Genomic DNA, 22,324 nt, shown 5'->3' with positions numbered 1-22,324 from the left:
TGGTGAGGTGGGCTGGCAAGCTGCCAGATCTGGGACTTGAACTGCAGTTGCCAGGTCTGGGACTTGAACTGCAGTTGACCATATGGGAGTTCAGTGCCTTAACTACCACACCACCTGCCAGCCGTAACATTGTCTCTTGTGCCTACTTCTTTGTCATCATGACCACCATCATTATTTATTTTTATAACTAATAGATAAAATTCTAGCCCATGTATCACCAAAAAAGTGTTTAGTAAAAAGCAGAAATTATAATCTACAGCGTAATGTCTTATATTGGGTTTTCAAAAAGTCATGATACATTTTTGCATAGAAAAGTACATCATGATTTCCAACAGCCTAATAATATGTAATAGAGAAAAAGAACTTCATTGTAACTTACTGATAGAGAAGTTTATTATACTAGCATATTCTTATGTTTCCAATAGACAAATTCCATAGACTAGTGAGTATGGAATGGTTAAGAATATGAGTTTGAAAGAGTAAGAGAATTTGGGTAAACAATTTATTTTTGTCTTGGCTGTAATTTATATTAGTCACATATGTGTATGTATGTATTTATAGCTCTGAAGATGGCTGTTGTAGATATCTATCATTCCAGGTTAAAGGAAAGACAAAGGCGAAAAAAGTAAGTAAAGAAAACCATTCTGTCTTCTTTCAGCTGTGGACTACAGATTCCATATAATCCATAAGTATGTTTCATTTGTGATTCATCTTGTGACCTTAGGGAAGACATTTATCTTTTGGGGGCCTCAGTTTTTCCACCTATCAAATGGGGTTAATAATCTGTCTTGTTTTACTTCCTCCTTCCATACTCTTTATTCATGTTACAATAACTAATAAACAAGGTGGGTACACTGTTTGGAGTTCTTTGGAAGAAAGGACCATGATGAATATAAAGTGTTACTGTGTTAAACTTTTTGCAATGTTCTTATTCTAACTGTTCCTTTATAAGAAATTGGAAAGGATCTCAAATTCTGAGCAAGTTTCAGGCACCAGGTTATTCCTTCTCTTTGCCCCCCCATATACACACACACACACACACACACATATATATATTTATTATATTCAGACTTAGAAATTACGGTCCCAGACTCCCTCCTGTCAAATTACAGACTTTTAACAATTCAAAGAAGTGTATACAGAGGGTGTGAGTGTACATTTATGTTTACTTATGTGTAGGCGTGTTCCTGTGATATTAACTCTAGGCACCTTGGTATCTGAGCAATAAAAAAGAAGGATTTGGGAGGCACTCTTGAGGGACAAGATGTAATCTAAAGTGAACTCCCATGAGGTGCTAAAGATCCTTACCTAGATGCTCTTAAGAGAAGCATCACTGCTAGTCATGAACACTTCTGGTATAAGTCAAAGGTTCCAGACACAGACTCCTGCATGATTTATTTAAATTCTGTTTTGCTTAAACCATGCAATTAGAGCTACGAGTATTGCAGAACTCAATTGTTGAGGTTGCTGTTTGATCTCATGTTTTGTAATGCCCTTCTATTAAATTTGTACATTGCACATTTGTTTCAAATAGCGTCAGAGTGCTGTGTGAAAGCAGAGTTCATGTCGAATGTGTGCTCATGGTTTTCAGGTTTCCCTTAAATGGCTGTTCTCAATTATCATTTCCACAAGCTGAATAGATTTGTTTTTATGACGTGGACACAAATTACCTTCTGTTTCATCTTAAGGGACGCATGTTTTTCAGTTTTGTTAGTGGCTACTGATTCATTCATTCAGCAAATAGTTTCTAAGCATCTATTATGCCCAAGGAGAGCATTGTGTGATGCATAAGAGCCTAAAGTTGTGTTAGTGATTCATTAACCTGCAGAACTTTGTGAGGAGTGACTTTTTGGGACCTCAGCATTCCACCTCAGAATATTTAAACATGTTTAATAAAAGCTGCATGTGGAAGCCATTATTAAATGTGAAACTAATTCTAATACACAGATTATTATGGTTTTTCACTCTAGAATTATAAGAGACCATGGACTGATCAACCTTAGAAAGTTTCAGTGTAAGTATTAGCAGTTTCCTTTGTTTTATGGTTTCTTTCGGTATTACTGAATAAGTTTTTTTTTTAAGAATTATTTTATTTAACTTGATTTATTAATTGATTTATTTTAATTTGACCAGAGAGGAACAGAGGGAGAGAGAGGGGGTGAGGGGAAGCTGCCAGATCTAGGACTCGAACTGCAGTCAGCCATGTGGGAATCCAGCACATCTAACCACCATGCCAGCTTTTAAACAGATCATTTATGGTAGTAGTTTTTAATCCAAGTTTCATATTAAAATCACTTAGGAAATTTTTTTTGAAGAATTATTTTATTGGGAGCCAGCAGTTAGCGTAATGGCTATGTCGCTGGACGCCCACGTAGTCGACCGCGGTTCGCATCCCGGACCCAGTGGCTTAAAACTCACGCCAGGCGCGTGTGCGTGCGTGCCCAAGATCCCGAGAGGAGAATGGAGGAGAAGGGATTGCGGCGTGACCATCCCCCCTGGGGGGTGATTTCTCGCTTTCTGTCTCTATGTCTCTCTCTGTCGGTCTGGCGAGCGCACGCGCCCTACAGTGAAAATCTCTCCAAAAAAAAGAATTATTTTATTTAACTTTATTATCATCATTATTGTTTTCCAGTTTGATCAGAGAGAGACAGAGAGGAAGTGAGAAAGCCAGCCACCAGGTCTGAGACTTGAACCATGGTTGGCCATGTGGGAGTCCAGCGCCTTTAACCACCATACCACTTGCCAACCCCCACATAGGAAAATTTAAAACAACCTGATGTCTGGGCATCAGTCCAGACTAAGTCAGAATTATTGGCACTAGATCTAGAGTATCTGTATTTTTTTTTTCTTTTTTGTTGGGGGGGAGAGGTTTTTACTATAGGGCACGTGCACTTGCCAGACAGAGAGAGACAGAGAGATAGAAAGCGAGAAATCAGCCCCCAGGGGGATGACCACGCTGCAGTCCCTTCTCCTCCATTCTCCTCTCTGGATCTTGGGCACGCACGCACACGCGCCTGGCGTGAGTTTTAAGCCACCGGGTCCGGGACACGAATCACGGTCAACTACGTGGAAGTCCAGCGACATAGCCATTACGCTAACTGCTGGTCCCTAGAGCATCTGTATTTAAAAAAAAGTTTGGCCCAGCCTTTACCGTATAGGCAGTACCATGCTGAACTACAGTGCTGGAAACCACATGGCCAACCACAGGTGGGGATCCCAGGTTAACCTGCAACATGCTGGGCACATGCATGGGTGTCCAAGACCCTGGTAAGCTAGAGGGCTGGGGTAAGGGGATCGTGGTGACTCTCTCTTTCTCTTCCTTTCCTTCTTGTACATGTGTGCACTGTTTTGAATAAAATTAAATCAACTTTAAAATAAATAATTAGAAGACTTTAAGGTGATTCTGATTCATAGAGTTAAGCTTAAAATTATGTGTAGGGCCAGCTAGTGGCATGGTGGTTGGAGTGACTGGATCCCACATAGCCAAATGCACAGTTCAAATTCCAGACTCCGCAGGTTGAAAAACATGCTGGGTGCATGTGCATGTGTGCCCAAAATCTCCAGAGGAGAATGGAGGAGAAGGAATTGTGGAATAGCCATCCTCCTGGGGGTGAATATCTCATTCCTGCGTGCACACACATACACACACACACACACCTGTGAGTACATGTGCCCTATAACAAAATTTAAAAAAAGAAAAAGATTTAGCCATGTCAAAATCTTCCTGCCTCAGCTTCCTCACTGAGACTACAGGTGCATACCACCACACCTGACTCTTTTTTCAGATAGTCAGGAAGTGTTGTCCAGGCAAACCTGAAGCTCACAGCCCTCCTGCCATAGCCTCACTTACTTGTTGGCCTGATAGGTGCACACCACCACACTCAGCCTTCAGGTTGGACCAAGAATGAACCGGGGCCTCCCACATGGTCCCAGCTTGTGGAGCATGGCGTCTTAGTATGTGCCACCATGACTAGGCTCAAGGTGGGGGTTTTTGTAGTGAAAATAATCAATCTGCAGATGCTCATCAAATTAGCTCCTGGAATTTGTGGATAAAAATGTCTTTCATCAGGTTGGTCCTGTAGCCTAATGGTTAAGAGAGCTGGATCCCACTTGGTTGAGCACTCAATTTAAATTTCAGCCAATGTGGCTTTAAAAACACACCTGGCACATGTACGTCCTGACAGGATGGAGACTGGAGAAGCAGGGATTGCTGTGTGACTGCCTCAGGGTGGTCACTTTCTCCCTCCCCTGTCTCCTTCTGTCTGTCTCCCTGGCACGCACATGTACTCTCTGGTGTTACAAAAAAAAAAAAGTCTTTTTGCAAGGAGAAGATTCATCTGAAAATAGCACTTAGTTTGAATAATTGTCATATGTGAAAGCCTGTATCTTCAATCCAAGCTAGAATTAACCTAGTTCTCTTGATTATCTGACTGAAATAACCAAAATGAAGTTTAGGAGTTCTTAGCTACCCCAAGCTGCCAGTCACGGTCAGTGGGATCATTCCCTCTGCAGATTCCTCTTTTGATTAGGTATTTAGTCGGTAGTGACTCCCATTGTTGCTGGCCCAAGCATATGTGACCATTTACTAGTTGATAATTGTCAGATATAGCTTCACTAGTAGTAAATTAAGTTGTAGTACCTAATTTAGTTTGGAGAAAGGCAAAATGAACCATACGAAGAAATCCATAACTCATTTTAATTTCTTTAACAGATTCTTTTCTTTTCTTTTCTTTTCTTTTTTTTTTTTTTTTAATTTTCCAGAGGGCATGTGAATTCTCCAGAGAAAGAGAGGAAAAAAAAAAAAAACATGCTGTTGGGGAATGGTCATGCCACAGTCCCTTCTCCATCTCTCTCTCTCCTTTTGGGATTTTGGGCACACATGCACAAAACATGCCAGGCCTGGGACTCAAATCACATGGTCACCCATGTGAGATACACCTGCCTTACCGACCACACTACAGGTTGGCCCTATATACCTCATTTGAGGATGTATAGGTAGGAAGAAGGTATCTGGTACGGAATGCAGAAGATCACACTTCTCCCTGGCTAACCTACCTCTTCTCAGTGGATTATTAGGACTGCAGTTTCCTTATTTTCCTACGAGAATTAATACTAGAAATTTTGGTAGTGTTTCTAAGAATGCAAGTTCTGCTTTTAGTTGTCTTGCCCATTACTGCCAGTGGTTCCACCCCTGTACGGATTGGAAGACAGTGCTGTGTGGGAAGTCAGTAGTTTTCAGTGAATATTACCTCCAGTGATAACATCCCTGGGTGATAGTGTTGTGATGCTCTTATCATTATGATTACTGTTTTGCATTCTTAGCTTTCCTGCTTGCTTCCTGTCATGGGTAAGTTAGTCATAAGAGGCTAGAAATAATGTCCTCCTGTTTCACTTATGACAAAAAAATACCCACACACACATACACACATGAAAAAAAAAAACATAGGGCTTGTTATAGCCTCCATGACATGGTTTTGTTTTGCTTTCTCGGTAGTAATGGAACGGCGGTATCCCAAGGAGGTCCAAGACCTTTATGAAACAATGAGGCGGTTTGCAAGAATTGTGGGGCCTGTGGAACATGACAAGTTTATTGAAAGCCATGCATGTAGGTAGTTTTTGGGTCTTGAGCAAGTGTATGTGTGTGTGTGTGTGTGTGTGTGTATTTACATAAGTAGGAGAGAGAATGATGATTTATATAAAGTTCTGGAAATAAAAAAAATGAATATTTCTGTCTTTATTCCCCTTTATTACCATGAGATAATTGGGATTATGGGAATGGGAAAAGAGAGGTTAAAAAGCCAGGGCCAGCAGATGGCACAGTGGTTAAACCACTGGACATTCTCACATGGCCATTCTCACAAGTCCCAGACCTGGTGGCTTGCTTTCTCACCAACCCCCACACACGCACCCCCTTCTCTCTCTCTCTGGTCAAATTTAAAAAAGAAAAAAAAAGAATGAATAAACACAAATAAAAAATAATTAAAAAAAAAAACTAGTAGCTTTATTTTCTCCTGAATGAACAAAACAGTATTTTAATAGGTTTTCTCCTCACATTTACTTATTTATTTATTTTAGGGAGAGATATTTTGCTACAGGGCACGTGCGCTCGACAGAGACAGAGAGTGAGAAATATCCCTCCAGGGGAGATGGCCACTCCTCAGTCCCTTCCCCTCCATTCTCCTCTTGGGATCTTGGGCATGCATACACACATGCCTGGTGTGAGCTTTAAGCCACCAGGTTTGGCACTGGTACTGTGGTTGACCATGTGGAGAATCCAATTACACCATCTGTAGGTCCCATCTCCTCACATTTTATTATGGGAGTTTTCAGATACATGCAGAAGTATAAGTAATAATATAATGAACTCCCATGTGTCTGTTCCCTAGCTTCAGTAATTTTCAGCACTCTAGTTTTTCTTTACCACACATACCCCTTCCCTCCTGCCTTTGACTTGATTATTTTGAAGCAAGTCTCAGACATCATATTTTGTTCATAAATATTTCCGTATTAAATTAAAAAAAATTTTTTTTTACTTCCTTCCTTTCCTTTCTTTGCATTTCTTTTCTCTTCTCTCCCTTCCTCACCTCTCCTTCCCTCCTCACCCCCCCCCCTTTCCTTTTCTTTCTTTAAATTTGAAGAGAGAAGGACAGGTCAGGGGGAGTTCGGAATGAGAACACAAGCCACCAGATCTGGGACTTGAACCACAGTCAGCCATGTGGGAGTCCAGCACCATCAACCACCATGCTACTTGCCAGGCCCCAGGATTAAAACTTTTTAAAATGGGGACAGAATTGGGTGACTCATGGAGATGGTATTTCCATTATTCTCTTGCTGTTTCTCTGGGATTCCTGAACAAGCACTACCCAGATACTATTTAATTTATCACTATAAAAATGTAAAGTTATTAAGGTAGTAAGGGCTAGGCTTTAAAACAATCTGAGCTAGGTGGCTTCTTCTGTGCCTTTTATCATGAGATTTATGTACTTGACTCTGGATTTTAATTCTGGGAAGGTCCTTAGCCTATCCTCCTCCTGCAAATATTTCCTACGTAGCATTGCAGGCATTTACCTGACTCCGGTTGGCCATCCTCACCAAACACGTTGTCTGGTCGACTTTCTTCCTGAGATTCATACTGTATGACTGGTGCCTTACTTCCTGTCCCAGTTTGTGTCATTCTTGGTTTATATGTCACTCCAAAGAGCTACACCCTATGGATTGTCCAGATTCTTCCTTCATCCTGTTTCAAAAGAACCCAAATTCTATCACATAATAACCCAAGCAGTGCAACCTGATCTGTGTGCTCAGAGGAGGCAGGAGCCTTTAGTTTATAGAAACACAGTGCTCTTTTGTCCCTATAGGAGAAAAGCTATAAAGAAACTAGGGCTTGAGCACAGAGTTTTTGTCCTTCCCTTGCATCAGGGCCACATCAGACAATGCCAGAGACAGGTTTCATAAAAGAACTTGGTCATGTGGGTTGAACTCTTAACAGAGAATAGGTAAAGCAGGGAAATGTGGTTGTTTAAAAATTATATTCATTACTTTTGTAGACAAGGGAGTTCAACCAGTTCACTCCAAGTTTTCTAAGAGACAGTTTTAGCTGCTGCCTCTGGAGATAGCAAGATAGCTAGAGTAGGTTTTTTTCAGCTCTTGAGTAAAATGAAAAATTACTGACAAGATTCCCCAAACAAAGTTGTCCAGTCTTTTACATAAGGCAGAATTACTGAAAATGCTAGATAGTAAAAATGCTTCTTGATGTTGATTTTCCTTTTCCAATTTTTTTCCTTCGTTCTTTTTTGGGGGGAAACAGTGGAATTTGAACTCCGAAGGGAAATCAAGAGACTCCAGGAATACAGGACAGCCGGCATTACCAATTTTTGTAGTAAGTATGATCAGCTATATATTATGTCAGAAGGCGTGTCTTCTAGACCATAGAGGAAGTATCAGAGTCATGTGGGCTTTTTTTTAAACAAGCTTTCTTTTTTTCACAGTAAGTTTTCAGTCTTTCCCATAAAGTTTCATCTATCTAATTCCTATTAATATCATTATACATCTTATCTGAGGTAGAATAAAAGAGTCATGACATAAAGAAAAGAGGTTCTGCTTTAGATTCAGAATTCCAATGTGGCTCCTAAAAAGAGAGAATTTTATATCCTAAGTTTTAGCCTCAGTCTTTCTAAATTTAACAATGTGTCGTCTGATATTTTCTATTAACTAAGCTTTAACTGGCTCTGGTTTATTGCATTCATTACTTAGTGGTAATTATATTAATAGCAACTAACATTTATCAAATGTTTACCATGCACCAGGCCCTGTACTAAATATTTCACCTGGGTCATGTCACTGAATTCTCATGACAAACTTATGAAGTACTGTTACTTCCACTTAATGAAGAAAACTAAGACTTAAAGAAATCAAAGAGCTAGTTAATAATACAGCCAGGTCATAAGCTTGAAAGGCGGCGTATTAGAGTAGTTCAGGACTTGGGATCTAGACTTACACAATGTGGGCTTAAATTCTAGCTCCCTTGTTGATCAACTCTGTAATTCTGTTCTAATTTCAATTTCCCAAGTCTCTCTGAGTTAGTATGAAGATTAAATTAGACGTAGGCTGTGCACATGTTGCCTGGTACCTGGCCCGTGGCAACTTCTCAGTAAATGGTGGTTTCTCTTATTTTGCGGCTGTTGCTGGAATGATCTTCAGCATTCATTCCTTCCCGCTTGAAGTCTCTCTGATAGTTACAGGCCATCACTCACTACCCATATGAAATTGCTGTTTCTTTATATAGCCCTATATATGTGAGTTCAGCCTAGTATAATGATTCTGTATTTTTAATACAAGAAATTGTTTTGAAATGAAATTTTAGGTGGATCCCTAATCTACAAATGTAATAGAAGTGGGATTTCTTTAGTTGTATGCTGATGGTTCAGGTTATGTGTAGAACGTAGGACCACCCATATTTGGTGGTACCCACACTCTTCACAGTAACTCCTGAGATATTTTCATGGTCTCCTGGGGCTCTGTGGATCATAGTCAGAAACCCACTGGTGCAATACTTTGGAATCTGTATACCTTGGGTAATTGTACTAAACACTGCGCAACTCTTCTATTTAGCAAGACACATAAGGAAACTTTGATGGCCCAATTTCGGCTACTTCATATTAGCTACCTCTGAGAAATGGAGGAGATACTGGTCATAGAACACTTTTTTTTTTTTTTTTAATTTGCTAGTGTGTCTAGTAGACATTCACCAGAGAGATGAAGAAAGTAAGAAAGCATTCCCCATGGGTAATTGTCACACCATAGTTCCTTCTCCTTCATTTCTCCCCAGGGATTTATGGCACACATTCACATGTACCTGGTGTGTTTCACAAACTGTGGGGTCTGGGACTCAAACTGCATGGCTGGCCACTTGGGATCCAACCATCTTAACCATCATATCACTGTCTGGCCTCGACCTTTTTTTGATTATTCTAATTTTTTGGTGCTTGTTGTTTAGGGTTTTGCTAATGGGTTTTCTTTATTATTATTATTTTAAATTTATTACAGGGCACATTTGCTCACTAGAGAGAGAGAGAGAGAAAGTGAGGAAGCAAGCCACTAGATCTGGGACTTGACTGTGGTCAGTCATGTGGGAGTCCAGTGCCTTAACCACCATGCCACCTGCCAGCCCCTGTCTAATTGTTTTTTAAGGAATGGCATATGCTTATAGCATTTGTTTAACTTTGAAAAATATATAAGTAGAAGGAAATTGAACAGCAAGCAAATATGACAATAGTCATGTGCTTGCTGGAGAGACAGATTGTGAGAAGTCAGCCCCCAGGGGGGAATGACCATGCTGCAATTCTTTCTCCCATTCTCCTTTTGGGAATTTGGGCATATATGCACACGCACCCAGCATGAGTGTCAAGCCTCCAGGTCTGACACTCGAACCTCGGTAAACCATGTGGGAGTCAGGGCCATAACCATTATACCATCTGCTGGTCTCAAAAGTTACTTTTTGAGAGTGGAAATATGAGCAACTCTATTTTCTTTGTACTTCTCTGGGATTTTTTTCCTCCCGAAATGTGTTAAAGATAGAAAAGGAATAAAAGTATTTAATGTAAAAAAATGGTATTTCAGACTAGGGGATTTCACTTTGTTCTTGGAAAAATAATGACGAAAGCAGTTTTTCAGAGGAAACCAAAACTAGAGGAACCATTGGCTGGACAGTTAGGAAGTCCCGCTACGCTCTCAGCACAGTCATGGTGTTCTCTACACTCCCAGGTGCGAGGACCTATGATCACCTTAAGAAGACACGAGACGAGGAGCGCCTTAAACGCACCATGCTTTCTGAAGTTCTTCAGTACATCCAGGACAGTAGTGCTTGCCAGCAGTGGCTCCGCCGGCAAGCTGACATGTGAGTGAGTGTGATTAGTCCCAGGAGAAGGAAACACTCCCTGTGGGATGCCTTAGCCTTCACATGTAGTTTTGGACACTTCCGTGGGCACCCCAGATGGCAGTGGAATAATAATTGGGTAACTAGAAAAATCCAAAAAGATTTTAGCAGTCCATCTCAAAATCAGTGCAGTACTGTTTTAAGAGACATAACCAGCCTCCTTCCTAGAATTTTCTGTGGGTATGTGATCTTATTTTTAAAAAAAATAACGAATTCCTTCTAGCCTCCCACCCGTGCCTTCTCTCCCCCTGCATATCTACTGGTACAATTTTTATTTAAGAATCATGTTCCTGTCTCTTCCCCATGAATGGTTCCATTGGAGTTCCAAGTTAAGAGCTCTTCTTAACAAGTCCCAGGGATTGTTTTTCTAACCCCCTCAGAACAGATTTTCTTTGCTGGTCGGTACAGTGAGCTATCCTGGAATATATACAGCATTCTCTGAACTGAGCTGGCCAAAGTTATCTGCCTAATAAACAAACACCCAGTCCCACAGTGGCTTTTGAAAATTGCCTTGTTTGATATAACCTGAGTTTAAATTCTTCTTCTTTATTGTTGTAGTGACTCTGGCCTCAGTCCTTCCATTCCAATGGCTTCAAATTCAGGTAATTATTTTTCAGGCCAAGCAAGTATTGATTGTGAAGTTTGCATTCCAGGGGTTATAATGACCCCAAAATTTTCCTCCCTCTGTGGGAGCAGGGTGCTTAGGTAGGGTAATGGTAATCAAGTATTAGCCCAGTTTATAGACAGTAGCACATTCAGAATCTTAATGCCCAGACAGGGACTTTCTCAGAGTAGAGCACAGAGAACCAGGAAAGAAAGAACTCCAGAAAGGTTGCTTCTTTATTTTCCCAGTGTTCACAGGTAGGCAGTGGGCTATGGTTATAGCTACCACGGATTTTGAGATTGTCTCACAAGAAAGAAATTAAAAGCTTTGTATCCAATATGAGCAAAACTTGCTCAAAACTCAAGGATTTCAAGTTAGAGACTTTTAATTCTTCATTTTAATTTAATTCCACTTGCTAATATTATTTTTTTTTCTTTTTTCTGGAGAGGTTTTTGCTATAGGTTGCGTGCACTCACCAGACAGACAGAGAGAGACAGAGAGACAGAAAGCGAGAAATCATCCCCCAGGGGAGATGGCCACGCCGCAATCCCTTCCCTCCATTCTCCTCTTGGGATCTTGGGCACGCACACACACGCGCCCGGCGTGAGTTTAAGCCGCCGGGTCCGGGACTCGAACCGCAGTCGACTACGTGGGAGTCCAGTGACATAGCCATTACGCTAACTGCTGGTTCCCATGCTAATATTTTTTAAATTTGACCAGAGGGAGACAGAGAGAGAGAAAGGGAAAGCAAGAAAGCAAACCACCAGGCTCCAGGACTCAAACACAGTCAGCTGTGTGGGAATCCAGCACCTTTAACCACCATGCCACGTACTGGCCCCAAGATATGTTTAATTCTTAACTTTACCTCTTTGGGTATGTCCTATTTAAAATTAGTTTACAGGGAACCAGCAGTTAGTGTAATGGCTATGTCGCTGGACTCCCACATAGTTGACCACGGTTCGCGTCCCTGACCCGGTGGCTTAAAACTCACGCTGGGCGCGTGTGCGTGCATGCCCAAGATCCTGAGAGGAGAATGGAGGAGAAGGGATTGTGGCGTGACCATCCCCCCTGGGGGGGCGATTTCCTGCTTTCTGTCTCTATGTCTCTCTCTCTGTCTGGCGAGCGCACGCACCCTATAGCGAAAAAAAAAAAAGAATATAAAATATAAAATAAAATTAGTTTACAAAGCAAGATTAAGCCATATGCTAGCTGATGGATGCTTGGTGATTGGTCATCAGTGACAGGTAATTTGGGGACGTATTAGTTATAAAGCTTTAAACCAAGATGATAGTGTTTCTTTGCCTGTTTTCATTCACCCCTGCTCCACGTGATAGATTAGATCTTTCTCCTAATCAGGACGTACAGACTACACCACTGATTAAAGACTGGGTAGTCAAAAAGTGTTCCTTTTGCCATTTTACCCTTCTCTGGAGATTTGGAACAAACTTTAAAGTCTCTCAGTAGATTCAGGATCTCAATAAGGCTCAAATAAGGCCACTTTAGGGATGGTAGTCTTCATTTATTCTTTTCTTTTTTTAATTGCCAGAGAGTGCTTGCACTCACCAGAGAAAGAGGGGAGTACCCTTTAGTAGGGCATGGTCATACCACAATCCCTTCATCTCATTTCTCCGTCCTGGTGGAATTTGGAGTATGCATGTATACATGCCTTGAGTGTTTTTCAAGCAGCTGGGGCCAGGATTCATTCTGGCCATGTGGAATCTGGTTCCCATAAGTCCAGATTACAGGGCGGCCTTTCTTTTATTCCTATATTTCAAGTAATCATATTTTATTACTTAAGGGAGGAAAGGGAGCGTTTTAGGGAGTCCCCAAGACAGTAAAATTTAGTTTTATTTTGAAGTTTTTTACTTCAAACCCTTCCTCCTTGATCTAAATACAAAAATGCAGATAACTGAATACTGGCTAATTAAAACAAATGAACTGGGGCTGGCCCCTTAGTGTAGCAGTTCAGACCATGGTTTGAATCCTGGCCCTGGTGGCTTGAGGAAATATGCTGGGTGCATGGGTGTAGAAATGGAGAGAGGGAGATGGAGAAAAAGGAACCATGCCCCCATCAACGGGTGCTCTCTCTGTGGTGAGTGCACATACTGACAATTAAAAAGAGAAATAAAATTTTAAAATGGATGAATTGACTAACAAGATCGTGTAACTTTAACATTTCTGTTTACTGAGCCATCTATATTCACTTATTCGTAGTTTTTCCTTAGGCTAGTGTTAGCTTTCCTCACCCCTTATTAGTTGGACACTCTCTCTTACCCTTCTCTGTGCTCTCAGTTACTTTTAAGGCAAGGAAATATTGGAAAACTTTTTTTTTTTTTTGGAAAGATTGTTGCTATAGGGCTCTTGTGCTCACCAGAAAGAGAGAGACAGAGAGACAGAAAGTGAGAAATCACCACCCAGGGGGTTGGCCACACTGCAATCCCTTCTCCTCCATTCTCTCTTGGGATCTTGGGCACACACGCCCGGTGTGTGCCAACTGCTGGTCCCATAAATCTGTCATTATCCCTTGTAGCCCAGCCTCTGGTGACTTCCGTGAGGCACCAGATTATTTTATTTCCCTTTTTGAGCATTTGGGATAAGCCGTTACCCCTTTTGTTGATATGACAGAGAAGACTGTTTTCTAACAGAACAGCTTGTACTAGTCCCTCACCTTTATCTACACCACCTAAAAAAATCAGTCCCCATGGGACCAGCAGTTGGCGTAATGGCTATGTTGCTGGACTCCCATGTAGTCGACTGCAGTTCGAGTCCCGGACCCGGTGGCTTAAACTCACTCTAGGTGCATGTGTCTGCGTGCCCAAGAGGAGAATGGAAGAGAAGGAATTGCAGCATGGCCATCACCCTGGGGGGTGATTTCTCGCTTTCTTTCTCTCTGTCTTTCTGGTGAGTACACATGCCCTATAGCAAAAATCTCTCCAAAAAAAAAAAAAAAAATCAGTCCCCATAACACTTATTATTCTGTCTTTTTTTTAATTTTGGTTACTTAGTTATTATTTCATAATCATAAACTTAACTTTGTAATTCAGCTAGAATTGGAGGAGACTAAGGAAAATATGGAACCCAAAGAACTATAGCGAGAACACAGGTTACAGGACATAGCGAGCAGACTGGGTGGAGGGTGCTCTCCTGAGCTGCAGAAGGAATGGTCTGCTGGTTAAGAGAAAGCAGGTCGTCCACAGTCAGCAATGGCAAACTTCTTGCTGGCCCTGCCATTCTTGGACCCAAAGCACTCCATGGCTTCCATGATATTCATGCCCTCTTTCACCTTGCCAAAGACCACATGCTTGTCATCCAACCACTCTGTCTTGGCAGTGCAGCTGAAAAACTGAGACCCGTTTGTGTTGGGTCCAGCATTTGCCATGGACAAGATGCCAGGACCGGTATGTTTCAGGATGAAGTTCTCATCCTTGAATTTCTCACCATAGGTGGACTTGCCACCAGTACTATTATGGTGTGGGAAGTCGCCACCCTGGAATAATCTGTGAAAGCAGAAACCCTTATAACCAAATCTTTTCTCTCCAGAGCTCAAAGCAGGAAAGTTTTCTGCTGTCTTTAGAACTTTGCAAACAGCTTGAAGGAGACGCGGCCCAAGGGCTCACCGTCAACAGCAATGTCAAAGAACACAGTGGGGTTGACCATGGTTGAGGGCGAGAGACTCAGGCGGCAGCGTCTGCAAAGCAGCCTCTCCTTTTTTTTTTTGCTTATTCAGCCCATCCATCCCCAGCTGAACACAAATCTCAAATGTACACTCAAAACAAAGCAAAAAAAAAAAAAAAAAAAAAAGCATTGTGCACATTAGGCTTTTCATCCTGGCTAGTGACTTCCTACTTGGGTTTCTTTCTCAGGTATGTTAGTTGACCTCAGCCCCTGCTTTGCCATATAATGGCTCATTGTTCCTGTGTGTGGATCTTTCAGGTAAACAGGGCTACTTTGGAAGGAGCAGATATTCCCTCATATAATAAATAAGAAAGGCCTTTTGCTGCCCTAACAGTCTACCTTTGATCTGTATGCACAAGGTACTTGGTTAATTACTGTGTTTGCTTTGTACTGCTGGCAGAGTGGTGAGGATTAGGGAATGTCTCCTGCAGAGTTGTTATTTCCATTCGTCAACTGTCAAGGCAGGCAGCGTATGACCTTTCTTAACTGGATAATATCTGGGCTTCAAATTTTAGTCTCCAATGTGGTTGGGAAGAAACAGATGATAAGTGCTGTGGTGAGCAGTTATATTTGATACTGAAATCTGTGTCGTTGTATGTATATTTTAACAGATTTTAGGACACGTATTACTATTTTTATTTTCAGGTGAACATTGGGCTGCCTGTGTTGCTAGCTAAACAGGCCTGTGGGGATGGGTTAAGATGTTCTACAGCTGGATATAGAGACCCTGTACTTAGCTGGCGTGGCTGCACTGACTGTTAGGCTTTACACGTGAGGAGTTGCCACTCCTGTGAAATCCTGCCCTTTTCTGTCTCTGTCTAGGTAGACGGAGTGCACCACCCTTGAACCTCACTGGCCTTCCTGGCACAGAGAAGCTGAATGAAAAAGAAAAGGAGGTAACAAAAAGGGAACGGGGTAGAAGAGAGAAAATTCAGTGGCTGGTTATTCATTGAGCTGTCATTAGAAACCCATCACAGGATCAGACCCGTCTTGCTCCACTCACCTAACATACACGCACAGCTGTCTGTCCTGGAAGTCCAGGAGCTGAAGTGCCAACCTCCACAGATTGCAGCCCTCTCCTGGTCACCCTGCCATGTTCCTTTTTTTGGGAAGGCACATGTGATGAGTAAATACGTTAACCGCAGCAACTGTCCCTTGTTCATGTGCTAGATACTACAAAGTACTTTATGTAAAGTTTGGTTTTTTTGTAAACCTAAAATAAGTTTCAGATAAAAATAGTTTCTATCAGAATGGTCACTTTGTAAAGTCCTATACTTATTCCAGCAATATAGCCAACACTGACAGCATTTTTTGGAGTTATCTTCAAAGCAAGTTCATAACCATAAAAAATGGAATTTGGGGCCAGCCCATGTTGTGTTGGTTAAGGTGGCTGGATCCCACTGGCCGACTGTGCAGGCTGAGTCCCAGACCTGGCAGTTTGAAAAACATTCCACATATGTGTGTGTGTGCATGCCCAAAGTCCCTTGAAGAAAAAGGAGGAGAAGGGATTATGTTGTGGCCATCCCCCCTGAGGGGGTGGGTGCTGCTTTCTCACTTTCCCTCTCTACTTCTCTCTGTTTCTCTCTGGTAAGCACATTCACTCTGTGGCAAATTAAAAAAGAATGGAATTCAGCATCATTCAGAGTTATATGTTAGTTATGGTTAAAATATGCCATGACTTATTTTCTTTCCCATTGCAATCATTAGACTTGTCTTCACATGGTCTTTGGCTGTTACAGCCTCATAAGAGTCATCAACTAATGTTTTCAAAACAGTGTGTTACAGGGACCAACAGTTGGTATAATGGCTATGTTGCTGGACTCCCATGTAATTGACCATGGTTCAAGTCCCGAACCCAGTGACTTAAACTCACTCCAGGCGGATGTGCGTTTGTGCCCAAGATCCCAAGAGGAGATTGGAGGAGAAGGGATTGAGGCATGACCATCCCCCCCCGGGGAGGGTGATTTCTCGCTTTCTGTCTTTGTCTCTCTCTCTCTCTCTCTCTCTCTAGCAAGCACACGTGCCCTATAGAAAAAAAAAGAAAGAAAAAAAAAAAATGTGTTACAATCCTAAAGTCTATTCCAAAAGAGGAATTCCTTTTTTGCTCATATGCTCCTTTTATAATTCCCAAGGTCAGTTTCCCCATTTGCCACTTCTTATTAGTTCAGGTCAGACAGTAAGGAAGTCATAGTGTAGGAGCTAGTGTTAGTCTCATAAGGGGTCTTCAGAAAGCTTGTGGAAGGGCTGACTCCATGGTGCAGAGGTTACATGCTGCTCGGAAGAAGCTGGATCCCGCATGGTGATTGCGTTTAGAACCCCCAGCCTGGATGGGCTGAAATGAGGCACAGGCATGAGTGCCCAGGATCTGGCAGGCTGGGGGCCTGGAGAAAGGGCATCTGGTTGTAACTGGATCTAGTGGAAGTAGATTAAAGAAAATTAAATGAATGGAAAATGAGTATTATGAAAAAAGAAAGAATATGTTTTTGAAAATGCATGGATTTCAAGATTTTTGCAGCAAAATAAATTAATACTTTAATTCCATTTTCCCATGAGCCTTTTGAAGTAATTTGGTATTTTATCCACCAAGAATAGTAGAGATTAGTTTGGAAGCAGAAGGAAGTATATGTTGTATGTATATGTTGCTGAAGAAGACCACAGGCCAATCTGAGTCAAATATTGAATGCCTGGAATTTCAAGCATATTTTATCCTTACTCATGTAATGGTGACCTCAGATTGCTCATAGCTGGATAATGGCAGGTGAGTTGAAATTGTGCCAACTTTCTAGATTTTCAGCAGTTAAAGTGGCCTTTCTTTTTTTAAGAATTATTTTATATTTAACTTTATTTCATTTTAACTTGCCAGAGAGGGACAGAGTGAGAAAGAGAGAAAAAGAGAGAGAAAGTGAGAAAGCAAGCCACCAGGTTTGGGACTCAAACCACGGTCGACCGTGTGGGAGTCCAGTGCCCTTTACCACCATACCACCTGCTGGCCACAAAGTGGCATTTTCTTTCCAAGGTCTTTATTTCTCTTTTCCCTCTGAAGTAGGTACAGTCACAAAAGCAGTGACTGTCTTATGTCGATACAAAAATAATTTGATTCACATTTGGGAATCCTAGTATCTGCACACCACCCACATCTGTCCCTACCCCACTGTGCCCCATGGCTTTTCCAGGAGTGACTGTTGGAATGGTGTTGGGCTTCTACCCGGTCATTCAGTGCTTGACTCTTGGGTGGGCCAGGCAGCTCCTCAGAAGCACGTGCTCGTATTGCCTAACAAACCAGGCCTCTGAGTCGGCCTGCTCATGCCAAAGGCTTTCCCGACATCACACCCCGGCTTTCTCTTCCAGGGTGTCTGTCCATAGGGAGTGTTCTTTCCAGAGAAGAAGAAACTAAATGGAATGTGGTCCAGCCACCCAATAGCTTCTATAAATAGTTGGAGGTTGATGTCACTTTTAAAAAATTTTTTGCTATACCTGCTGAATTGAATTACAAGAATGACAGATGGTTAACGTTTATTAAATCTGCCGTGTCTTGCAGCTCTGTCAGATGGTGAGGTTGGTCCCTGGAGCCTATTTAGAATACAAATCTGCTCTACTGAACGAGTGTAACAAGCAAGGAGGCTTAAGGCTGGCGCAGGCAAGAGCGCTCATCAAGATAGATGTGAACAAGACCCGGAAAATCTACGATTTCCTCATCCGAGAAGGATACATCACTAAAGCCTGAGGCTCTAAGGGCTTGGGATTGGAAGTCAGAAGTTTGGAATGTGGTGGGCCAAAGGACAGTAGGGGCATTCCGGAGAGTTTTGTTTTAGAGCTGAAATCTCACTGTAGAAGGAGGGGCAGGGCAGAGGAAACCTGAAGTTGTGATAACGTCTCCTTTCTTCTCCACCCTGTTCTAAACACTCCTGGTGTTGCTGTTGTGCTGTGATGCTGTGTGCTATTATTAAACGTGAGTGGGCATTCGTCCTGACACCTCTGTAACTAAAACAAGAACCGTAGTACCTCACAGCACAGTGGTGGTAGAAGTAGACCTGAACCACAGTCTTTAGTCTCAGGAGGCCAGCTCACATCCTTCTGCTTGAGGGGTTAGTTTGCTGGTTATCTGTTTTGTCTTCAAACATTGCAGACAGATTTAAAATAAAGAGGGAAGTTCTGGGACCAGCAGATGGCTGGTTATGTCACTGGACTCCCATGTATTTGACTGAGGTTTGACTCCTGGACCCAGCGGCTTAAAACTCACACTGGTTGTGTGCATGTGTGCCCAGAATCCCAAGAGGAGAATGGAGGAGAAGGGATTGTGCCACGGCCATCCCCTTGGGGGGTGATTTCTCACTTTCTGTCTCTCTGTCTGGCAAGTGCACATACCCTATAGCAAAAAATCTCTCTTAAAAAGACAGTAGAAGTTCTAGAGCTTGAGAATGCTTTCCCTTTCCTTGTAAGGATCTTCTAAGCTGACTGCATATGTTTGTGAGGAAAGGGGAGAAAAATCTCCCCATGATGGTCTTGTCCCAAACTGCTGCTTCAGTTTTCTGGCTCTTTACTTTGGAGTCTGGCTGTCTCTTTTGCAGTAGACTTTTGAGGAGGTGGTACCGGATATAAAATGTCTCTATTATTTTTAGAATTAATGGATTAAAATGTTTTGCTATTTAATTTGTGGGTGTGTCAAATATTCTGGTAACTAAGGCACATTTAGGGTGTTGGATGCCCGCCCCATCATGCTGCTCTGTTTTTGCTAACATGTGTGTCCTGGACTCACCCTGCTCTTACTCTGGGTTTCCCAGGATACCAAGCCCTTAAGGATGGAGATGACGAAACTAACCTCAGTTTTACTTGGATTGAGACCTCAACACTAATTTCTCAGTGGTGAAAGGCTAGACTGCAATAAAAGCTGCTTTTAAAATAGATGTAGAGCAGCTTCATGTATGGGACTCCTCGATAAGAGGGTGAGTAGCCCCACCACATCTGAAACTTGGTCCCCAAACCTTTCTGCAGTGAATAAGCCAAACTCCTAGTCATGGTTATTCCATTTCTGTTAGAAGCAAAGTTGTGTCTAGAAATAACTTCTTCAGAATCTGCACAAATCACATCCAGTCACTGATTCTGTAATTCCTTCAACGTTCAGACATCTAAGATACCGTATGCCTTGTTGGAAGCATCTGCTTAGACTTTTGACTGGTGTAAATATGCATGCAGCCAGCTAATAGACTTCATCAAGAGGATCAGAAATGAAAAGGACATCCTTAGGAGCTGAGTCTGCAGTGGAACACTGATTCTTTAAAAAGGATGACTTATGGAGATATTCTCTTTCTTTGCTGTCATTTCTTTTAGAAAAATGCTTTACCACCACCACCACTACCACCATGCTAGCTGGTTATAAAAGAACTGTCTTATCCCTGAAAGAAAATTCCAGTTCTGAAAACTTGGAATATGGTAGACATATGTGTCATGTTATATCTGTCATGGTTTGAGGAGATCTTAATTTTGATTAAGGCAGGCTTCCTGGGAGAGGTGGGCTTGTGAGGCAAAGATCAGATCCAGTGGAGAGAGAATAAGGGCAGATGGAAGTGGGAGGCTATTCCAGACACGGGGGTGGAGAATGATGTGGAGGCAGCCGTGGGAGGAAGGAAAATGGTGCTGGGAGATGGATTCGACTAGAATACAAGGGGCAGCTGCGGTAGTTAAGGGAGGGGGAAGGACAGATTGATTGGAAGCTGGGAACCAGATGAACTCTGAAAATCCAACGGGGAATCAGTAGATAGATGAGGAAAATGGCATGATTGAAGTAAGACTGTTTTGAAATTTCAAATGACTGCATTTTAGAAAGTGAGCTTATTATTAATATTTCTTTTGATAAGCCTAACTTTGCAAAACCCGTAGCATGTTTTTCAGAGGTCAAGCCATATTTTGGGTGAGGAGTACTCTCAAAAGGAGTCACGGGGTTGATATCTTTTTGTGTTTGTAATAGCACTTGCTGATATGTGAGGTCTCTGACTTTAATACATTGTTTCCCTCAATGTTCTTATTGCCGAGGAAAGGCCACTTAGTACTAAAAACCTGAGCTAGCAAGGCCTTTCTCTGTGCTTCTAGATAAGGGTGACCATAAACCAGCTACACTGATGGTGTCTCTCCTAGTCAGATCAACTCATAAGAGGAGAGTTTACTCTGAAACTCAGCCCCGTGAATAATAAGACCTTGTATTGTTAGGAAATTTTTATTGCAATTTAACATTGAAGGTTTCTACTGGAGTGTTTTTTTTTTGTTTTTAAGAGATTTTTTTGCTATACGGGACATGCACTTGCCAGAGAGACAGAGAAAGACAGAGAGATAGAAAGTGAGAAATCACTCCCCAGGGGTGATGGCCACACCACAGTCTCTTCTCCTTCAGTTTCCTCTCAAGATTTTGGGCACACATGCACACGTGCCTGGCGTGAATTTTAAGCCACCGGGTCTGGGGCTCGAACTGCGGTCGACTACATGGGAGTTCAGTGATGTAACCATTACGCCATCTTCTGGTCCCTCTGCTGGAGTTTTATGATATCCTCCTCAGTGGTGGGAAACAGGGAACAAATCTCTTCATATAGTTACTCCTTCCTGTGCTCCTACCAAGACTATATGCTCTTGTGAGACCAATGATTGATAATACTAACTATTTACATTTTATCTTTTCTTGGGTTTCACTTTCTGTTCTTTTATTGTTTACTTAGTCAAGCAGCCAGTCATTGAAATTTTCCTCAGCTGGTAGGTTAGCTGGAAAGGGGGAAGACCAAAGGCATTCATCAGTAATTGTAAAATTTGAGTAGGTAAGTCATTCTCGCTTTAGGAGTATATAGATTTGTAATCAGAACTAAAATTTCCAATGTGCCCTTCTGGAGGGGAGGGGACAGGCAAATCAAAGGCCTAAATCACTCGGAGCAGCTTGAGAAAACACATTCATACTTACCTCCACACACTTTTGCTGTCTTTAGGCATAATGGTACTTTGTTCTAAACAGCATTCAGGTCCATCACTCATCGTTTTTAAGGATGTCTTTGAGGATACCTTATAAATAGACACTGCATTATTGTTGACAACACATGAAAACTTTTCTACAATTTGTGTGTAGCTGACTTTTTTTGTTTGTATTTCTAATTAAAGATTGATTCAAGAGGTGCTGATCTGGAAGCTTTGCTTTCCTTTCTAATGTGTATAGCCAGATGCAGATAATAACCTTCTCCCAGAGCTGCCAAAAAGGACTGTATGTGACCTTGCGTAAAAGGTGGCTAGGTCAGCCTGTGGAATGTTGGTTAGGGTGGCTAGATCCTCCATGGGTGACTGCATAGTTCAAGTCCAGGACCTGGTGGCCTAGAAGACACACTGTGTGTGTGTGTGTACACGCACACCCACATGCACACTGACACACCCAAAATCCCAAAAGGAGGGAAATGGAGGAGAAAGGTTGCTGTGTGATCATTCCCAGTGGAGGGCGCTTTCTCATCTCCCTCCTCCTCCACCTTCCCACCCCTCTATGAGTGTGCGCGCCCTCTGACAAAAATTTAACCAAAAAAAAAAAAAGTGGCCAAGCTAAGATGAAAGATTTCTCTCTTTTTTTTTTTTTTTGGAGAGGTTTTTTT

At 42.0% G+C, this 22,324-nt stretch overlaps 1 protein-coding gene and 1 long non-coding RNA gene across 2 annotated transcripts in view; one reads left to right on the top strand and one right to left on the bottom strand.

The window, feature by feature from the left end:
- The window catches only part of TADA2A (transcriptional adaptor 2A), a 68,362-nt gene extending 49,678 nt beyond the window's left edge, over window positions 1-18,684 (top strand). The window contains 8 exon segments of the mRNA XM_006154442.2: window positions 562-625; window positions 1,971-2,014; window positions 5,495-5,605; window positions 7,808-7,879; window positions 10,264-10,396; window positions 10,994-11,037; window positions 15,537-15,610; window positions 18,253-18,684. Of these exon segments, the coding sequence (XP_006154504.1) occupies window positions 562-625; window positions 1,971-2,014; window positions 5,495-5,605; window positions 7,808-7,879; window positions 10,264-10,396; window positions 10,994-11,037; window positions 15,537-15,610; window positions 18,253-18,438 (728 nt within the window). The 3' untranslated portion in view covers window positions 18,439-18,684.
- Window positions 18,685-21,143: 2,459 nt separating this feature from the next.
- LOC102493679 (uncharacterized) overlaps window positions 21,144-22,324 on the bottom strand; it is an 11,578-nt gene continuing 10,397 nt past the window's right edge. The window contains exon 3 of the long non-coding RNA XR_335401.2: window positions 21,144-21,752. This is a non-coding gene — a long non-coding RNA (uncharacterized LOC102493679). The remainder of the gene's footprint in view (window positions 21,753-22,324) is intronic.

The sequence above is a fragment of the Tupaia chinensis genome, unplaced genomic scaffold (genome assembly GCF_000334495.1).
Source record: "Tupaia chinensis unplaced genomic scaffold, TupChi_1.0 Scaffold000407_4, whole genome shotgun sequence".
Taxonomy (NCBI): domain Eukaryota; kingdom Metazoa; phylum Chordata; class Mammalia; order Scandentia; family Tupaiidae; genus Tupaia; species Tupaia belangeri.
The sequence above is the reverse complement of the archived record's forward strand: the minus strand, read 5'-3'. Positions and strand labels throughout refer to the sequence as shown.